Below are 7,680 nucleotides of genomic sequence, written 5' to 3'. Positions count from 1 at the left end.
ATTTTGTCGAAGTTCGTTTTTATGAGATACATTTTGTCGAAGTTCGTTTTTATGAGATACATTTTAACGAAGTTCGTTTTTATGAGATACATTTTCTCGAAGTTCGTTTTTATGAGATACATTTTGTCGAAATTCGTTTTTATGAGATACATTTTGTCGAAGTTCGTTTTTATGAGATACATTTTGTCGAAGTTCGTTTTTATGAGATGCATTTTCTCGAAGTTCGTTTTTATGAGATACATTTTTTCGAAGTTCGTTTTTATGAGATACATTTTGTCCAAGTTCGTGTTTATGAGATATATTTTACGGAGTTACGGAGTTTTATGAAGTTACGGAGCCCCTAAAGGGACATCCAAAATTATTTTCTTATCTCGTGCGCACGACATAATATCTCGTGCGCACGAGATAATTATCACGTGCGCACGACATATATCTCGTGCGCACGAGATAATAATAAGTATTAACGGAGCTTGCTGCACGTGCAGTGGACGAGTTTATGTGTAACGAAAGCAGCGTGTCAGGTACGGAGCCCGTAAAGGAACATCCAAAATTATTTTTTTATCTCGTGTGCACGACATATATCTCGTGCGCACGACATATATCTCGTGCGCACGAGATAATCATAAGTATTAACGGAGCTTGCTGCACGTGCAGCGGACGAGTTTGTGTGTAACGAAAGCAGCGTGTCAGGTACGGAGCCCCTAAAGGAACATCCAAATTTTTTTTTCTCGTGCGCACGACATAATATCTCGTGCGCACGACATAATATCTCGTGCGCACGACATATTTCCCGTGCGCATGAGATAATTATCCCATGCGCACGAGATATTATGTCGTGCGCACGAGATAAGAAAATAATTTTGGATGTCCCTTTAGGGGCTCCGTAACTTCATAAAACTCCGTAACTCCGTAAAATATATCTCATAAAAACGAGCTTGGACAAAATGTATCTCATAAAAACGAACTTCGAGAAAATGTATCTCATAAAAACGACTTTCGAGAAAATGTATTTCATAAAAACGAACTTCGAGAAAATCTATCTCATAAAAACGAACTTCGTTAAAACGTATCTCATAAAAACGAACTTCGACAAAATGTATCTCATAAAAACGAACTTCGACAAAATGTATCTAATAAAAACGAACTTCGAGAAAATGTATCTCATAAAAACGAACTTCGAGAAAATGTATCTCATAAAAACGAACTTCGTTAAAATGTATCATAAAAACGAACTTCGAGAAAATGTATCTCATAAAAACGAACTTCGACAAAATGTATCTCATAAAAACGAACTTCGACAAAATGTATCTCATAAAAACGAACTTCGTTAAAATGTATCTCATAAAAACGAACTTCGAGAAAATATATCTCATAAAAACGAACTTCGACAAAATGTATCTCATAAAAACGAACTTCGAGAAAATATATCTCATAAAAACGAACTTCGACAAAATGTATCTTTTAAAAACGAACTTTGGGAAAAATGTATCTCATAAAAACGAACTTCGACAAAATGTATCTCATAAAAACGAACGTTGGGAAAAATATATCTCATAAAAACGAACTTGGACAAAATATATACTTGATGGCACTACAGGGCTTTCGTACGATTGTTAGAAAAAAAGTCGCTGTACGACCAACATCTTGTGAGTTTCATATTCCATCAACCAAACCCCAAACCTGCATGGACGTGATTTTTACATTGCAGATTGATGCGATTTGCATAATAAAACATCTGAACTTGTCTGTGAATAGTGCGGAACTCTTGTTTTCCAGGGTTACCATATGCAACAACCTTTTTTCTTTCATAAATCCCAAAACTATAGGAACAGAAAAGATATTAATCCATTATTGATTACACAAGTCTCAATTTCAAAGGAAAAAAAATACTTAAATTAATAGGCCTACTAAGTATGATTTTGTTTACTGTGTATCCATCCATCAATCTCTGTGCAGAATCGAACTAAAAGCCATCACCAATTCCAAGCACGTAGCTCCAGGATCAGGAAACGTACTTTGATGCTTCCTTTTTGTTTGTGTTCACGAAGACTCGAAAAAACAATCTTTTTTTAATTGATTTGTTTCGAAAAGCAACGATTTTTTCAACAGTCATATCGGTATAGATTGGGCTGGACCACATTTAAAAACATACTCCTCGGCAAACTGATCCAACGTACAACTGTCCCTCGAAAACCAGCTTCAGACTATTTACACGCACACTTAACATGACTACAACAAGAGAAAGGCAATTATTTACACCAGGTAGATTCCTCTTGTGTTGTCATAAGGAAATAAAACTGTAATGAATACTGCATACTTATATACCTAAAGCTTAAAGTATGAGCAGTTCATTTTTTGACGATAAAACTACATATAACGCCAAACAGTTTTTTGCTAATGCGTCATTGCGTATGGCTTTTGTAACTTTGCCGGGCCTACAGGTCTGAGGATACAAATCTTTTTATACAATAAATGTATTATTTTTTTTTTTATTAACCATCAAAATTCGTGGAAGTTCCAGTGGCCTTTTGGTTATAAATTATTTACAAAATATTTTACTACAAGCACGCGTAGGTACCACTCCGAGGCCTGTGGTGCATGTCATTTATAAAAATTTGCCCGTTAAAAACTTCCCCAAAATTTAGGCAGTGTGGGTCGTGTATGTGATCTCGCACGCCGTCTGGGATGTATTACCGCAAGACATATTTGTGGGTTGACAGGACATTTAGTTCAGTCTGTGGAGCAAAGAATTTCGAAAAAAATATATACACACTCATAATTATTAAATTTCATGACAGTTTTTGTGACACAAGGAGTCTCCCCGATATCATTGGCCTTTACAGGAAACTGTATAGATGAAGATCAAGTAGTAATAATATAGCATGGAAGTGTTTTTCACAGTGCAGATTACTTTTGTCATTATTACAACTGCATAGAATATTTAAACACGAAATGAGCTTGCATGTGAATAGTGCGGGACTCCGAGTGTTTTCAGCGGTTAACATGGAACAGCTTTTATTTCTGTAATAACCCCCCCCCCTCAAAAAAAAAAAACCCGAAAAGAAATCAATGCATTACTGTTTACACGAATCTCGTTTTCAAAGAAAAACAAACTAATAACCTCACTTAATAAGATTTTTGTTTATATTACTGTGTATCCATCCACCAATCTCTGTGCATGGCACGCCAGGATCGAACTAAAAGCCATGACCCATTTGCCAGCATCGGGAAACACTATGGGTGCTATTTGCATCATTTTTGTTTTAGTTTGCAAATATTCGAAAAAGAATTATATTTTTAGTACATTTGCTAGCGAAATTTTAAAACAAATACCTTCGTATGTTCGCAGTCAATGGTATATGTTATGTGATGAAACAAATCACAGGTTTACCTATATCCTTAGTATGAAAACGGATGCACGAATGGTCCCTCGAAAGAAATAGCTCCACACTTTTCATACGTAGGCATACTCAAGTAGTCAACTATTTTCACCGTGTTTCTGTTAAGTTGTCATGAAGAAAAATGTGTTAATGAATACAACATGTTCAAGGAGGAATGGTGAATTTGTTAGAGCACGGAAACAGGGTAAGACTGGCTTTCTCATAGATCACATTACAAAATTATTGCGGTACCCAAATCAAAAAGTCAAAATCAATTTTTTTTACGCACAGCTAAGATGATGCATTGCAAGATCTGACGGGTTTCTACGAGATTTCATGTAGGAAGCCAGATGTCGCATAGACATAATTATTATGTCTTTATATGAGCTGTCGGCGATTCAGGGGGCGCGCGCGCGTCTCTGTGCGTGCCCGTTATCACCAGTTATTTCAAGTTCTATATCTATGGTTATCACGTCTTAAGCCACGCGTTCAGTGCATTTTGTACATGAACTCTGAACAGTTGTTCATATCCTTGTGTAGAAGATCCGTGGTTAGAATAGGCCCATTCATTGGTATATTTAAAACGTGTTGGCATATGTAAAACCCCAACCATATACCATTGAGGCGCTTGTACGTTATTTGTTCTTTTTAGGTTAAATCTGGACATAGCGTCTTCACCATGAGTACTGCCAGCGCCAGCGACAGCCCCAACAGTAAGGTCAGATATGCCGAACAGCTGCTCCGGAGCTCTCGAAAGGTTTCTGCAGAAGTTGGGAACCGTGATGTTTTCTTGGTTCCTTCGAACGAGGAGTCAGTTTCTACGACACAAGCATTCCATAGTTACAATGTCGGTTTACCATCAGGGATGCCCTCGCATAACAAGGTAATAATGGTCGTTGGTGCTACAGGCGCCGGTAAGAGTACCCAAATCAATGCGATGATCAATTACATCCTTGGAGTGAAGTGGGAAGATAATTTCAGATTCAAGCTGGTACATGAGCCAGGGAATGGGACACAGTCACAGGCTGACAGTCAAACACAAAATATATCATCGTACACAATCCACAGCAATGATCACATCAATGTTCCCTACACGTTGACAATCATTGACACGCCAGGGTTTGGGCATACCAAAGGTATTAAGCGCGATAAAGCTATTGTTGAACAGATCCGAGAGTTTTTCTCTCACCCTGAAAACCACGGTGTGGATCACATTGATGCTGTAAGTTTCGTTGTTCAGGCGTCACAAGCACGTCTCACCCCAACACAACAATATATCTTTGATTCAATCCTTTCCATTTTTGGTAAGGATATTGAGCCAAACATATTGCTGCTGATCACGTTTTCTGACGGGCAAACACCAAAGGTCCTCGAGGCAGTTAAAAAGGCAAAGCTGCCTTTCGGTAAGACGTTCAAGTTCAACAACTCGGCACTATTGGCTAGTCGAGGAGATGGTGGAATCTCGTTCGATAAAATGTTCTGGCAAATGGGATATACAAGTATGAAAGACTTTTTCGATGCTCTTGACCACCTACAGCCGCGAAGTCTTACTCTCACACGAGAAGTTCTAGAGGAACGAATACGTCTGGAGATTGCTCTTGAAGGTATACAGCCTCAGATTCACTTGGCTGGTGACTACAGGGCACGTTTAAACAAAGATAAACAATTGCTCGAAGAACATAAACAGGAAATAGAAGCAAATAAGAATTTCGAATACGAGACCGAAGTTACAAATCCTGAAAAAATTAAAAATGTGGGAAAGCCTGCACAAAATTGTCCAACTTGCCGGTACACTTGCCATTACCCATGTACCTTCACTCCATTCAGTTATTTTTGTCGTGCAATGTCGTTGAAGGGCAATTGCAATGTGTGTCCTGGCAAGTGTTCATCAGGCGTCCACGTTAAAGAGCGCTTCAGATATCAGTGGAAAACGATGAGAGTAAAACAGACTTATGCTGACATCCAGAACCGATACTTAGACGCCCAGGGGCGAAAACAAGACCGTGAAGCTGTGATCAAGGGTATCGAAGCTGATCTGGCCAATGCAGAAGATGCTGTGGATGAGTTAATCCAGGAGTCTCACCGTTGTGCCCAGCGCCTTGAACAGATTGCCCTCAAGCCTAATCCCTTAGGCATAGAAGAGTACTTAGACGTGTTGATTGAAACAGAGAAGGCAACGAAAAATAACGATTGGGAGAAAAATGTTGGGTCACTGGTAGCGACAAAACAAAGAGAAAGCTATAAGAATATAATCAAAGATACAGCGTCGAGTGCTTGGAACACCGCGTGGAACAAAATAACAGCCTTTAGGAACAAAAAACCTGCATTCCAAGAAAAAAGTACACAAGTTTTGTAAAAATTCACCATGTTTTATATCTGCTTGCAATTGTGTAAAAAGTTAGATAATGCGTGTTGGGTAAAAGTTTTCTCGTATTGACTAATTCTAAAGTGGCTAATTTTGGCCCGCATTCGAGTTGGCTCGCGTACGAGTTGTCTCGCTACGAGGTGGTTCACGTACGAGTTGTATCGCGTACTAGTTGATTCGCGTACGAGATGTTCTGTTTCAACGCAGCCGCAGTCATGATGTAGGCCTAGCCTACGTACGTGTGGCATGCATATATATACGCGCAGTGGCCCAGTTATGCACTACTGATATTAAGAGTATCCTGTATTAAATGTTTTATCGTGCAAAGTCTCCTGGCAATTCTGGGTCTTTGGGACGTTATAACAATCACAAGAGCTTTAGAAAATGTTACCTTCAAAGACCGAAATTAGCTGCGGCACACTCCCATCGGTGTACAGACGTCACGGTGTTTTCCATCTTCACTTCGCGTCATCACCGCGTGTACGTTTTTACCTTGTTTTAGTGCGTTTTACCTAATTGCAGTACGTTTTTACGTAATTAAGGTAAACTGACTGCTTTACTAATTCAATATGTATTTTACAATTTACGTGTTTTCAAGGTAATTTTTTTCCGGTGAATTTTACCGAAGTTGTGTATTATTTTTCATAAGGCCAAAAAAAAAAGTCTCCGGTTTCTGGTATGCGCGCGCGTCGCCGTAGCCATGCGCGTCGGCAAAATGAAAACGTTTTTTTTTTTCAATACAAGATGATGTTTCAAAACCGCCAAACTCACTGGTTTGACTGGAATTCTGCTGCTGCACAATTTTAACGTGTTTTTAGAAGGGGTCATGATCGAGAATAAGATTTATGTGGCCTCTCTGGACTCCCATATATTTGCACTAAGTTTAGTCGGGCACCATCTGCAGTCATCAGCCGACATTTGAAGCAAAAAAAAAAAAAAAAACAGGTAAAAAAAAAAAAGCCGCGTCGCCGCACCACTTTTGGGGTAAGCTTCATACCAGAAACGGAGACTTTTTTTTTTGGCCTAACCATTTTTACCTAATTATTCTTTAAATATCTTTTTCAGAGTGTGGCAGCTGCGCATGGCTGCCAAAAACTTGCGCTGCTACTTCCTTAAAAAAATCATTGGATCACCACAGTGCAGGCGCTGATCCAGGGGGGTGGGGGAGATTTGAACCTCCCCCCTCCGAGCTCTGGCTATTTTTTTCATCGAAATACATACAAAATAATGTAAAACACCCCTGCTCTGACACCCCAAAACAATTAAACTGATAATATCTTATAATAACATTGTATGCCTGTGCACAAAATTCGGACAGAGCCAGCTGGGTTACGGTGGTATTTGTATACTGTTCTGTAATAATATTGGTAATGATCGTCCGATTTGAACAGCGTCTCCATAATTATATCTTCTCCATAATTACGTCTACTAACGTTAGATAACAAATAAAATTATGCGGTGCATGCAAAAGGCCACAATCATTAACACAAATTGGATGTTGCAAAAAACTTGAAAATACGGGAGCAAATATAATGACACTGCAGGCACACATCAGAAAACACGCTCGAGATTACGAGGAGAATGAATGCCTTTGAAAATAAATGAACAATGAACAATGAACAAAACACTTCCAACCAAGGGTAAATAAAATCAAAACGCTAGGGGATTCCACTGTGACAGAGTGATTCCATCTAGCAGAGGGATGGCTATGGCAAGTTTGTCAACTGAAGTTGAAACGATCATGATGATTACGACGAGGATGATGCAAAATGTTTGGCTCTTTGACCCATGTGTGACTGACGATGATCGTACAAATATGCCCTCCAATAAGGTGTTCAAGTGTTGGTCTATATAAAGGCCACCAAAAGAGATGAACTATAGTGTGACTCAATCATCCGAAGACATTTTTGCGACCACACCCCTCTTAAATTAAGA

General features: G+C 39.0%; 1 protein-coding gene across 1 annotated transcript; it reads left to right on the top strand.

Annotated features, from left to right (window-relative positions):
* The first annotated feature begins 4,059 nt into the window (after positions 1 to 4,059).
* Positions 4,060 to 6,861, top strand: LOC119742860. The gene is made up of 3 exons (XM_038219081.1): positions 4,060 to 5,022; positions 5,236 to 5,553; positions 6,811 to 6,861. The coding sequence occupies exons 1-3, from the start codon at positions 4,060 to 4,062 to the stop codon at positions 6,859 to 6,861; spliced, it is 1,332 nt and encodes a 443-aa protein (XP_038075009.1).
* Positions 6,862 to 7,680: the final 819 nt, after the last annotated feature.

This window comes from Patiria miniata, unplaced genomic scaffold, assembly GCF_015706575.1.
Source record: "Patiria miniata isolate m_02_andy unplaced genomic scaffold, ASM1570657v1 HiC_scaffold_6, whole genome shotgun sequence".
NCBI lineage: Eukaryota > Metazoa > Echinodermata > Asteroidea > Valvatida > Asterinidae > Patiria > Patiria miniata.
The sequence above is the reverse complement of the archived record's forward strand: the minus strand, read 5'-3'. Positions and strand labels throughout refer to the sequence as shown.

What these genes read in the sequence shown, in the direction of transcription:
- LOC119742860 (XM_038219081.1), top strand. Translation starts at nt 4,060, where the DNA reads ATGAGTACTGCCAGCGCCAGCGACAGCCCCAACAGTAAGGTCAGATAT. An exon ending in ACTTGGCTGGTGACTACAGG is followed by an intron (nt 5,023 to 5,235) that starts GCACGTTTAAAC and finishes ATGTCGTTGAAG; the next exon opens with GGCAATTGCAATGTGTGTCC. An exon ending in TGTTGATTGAAACAGAGAAG is followed by an intron (nt 5,554 to 6,810) that starts GCAACGAAAAAT and finishes TATCTTTTTCAG; the next exon opens with AGTGTGGCAGCTGCGCATGG.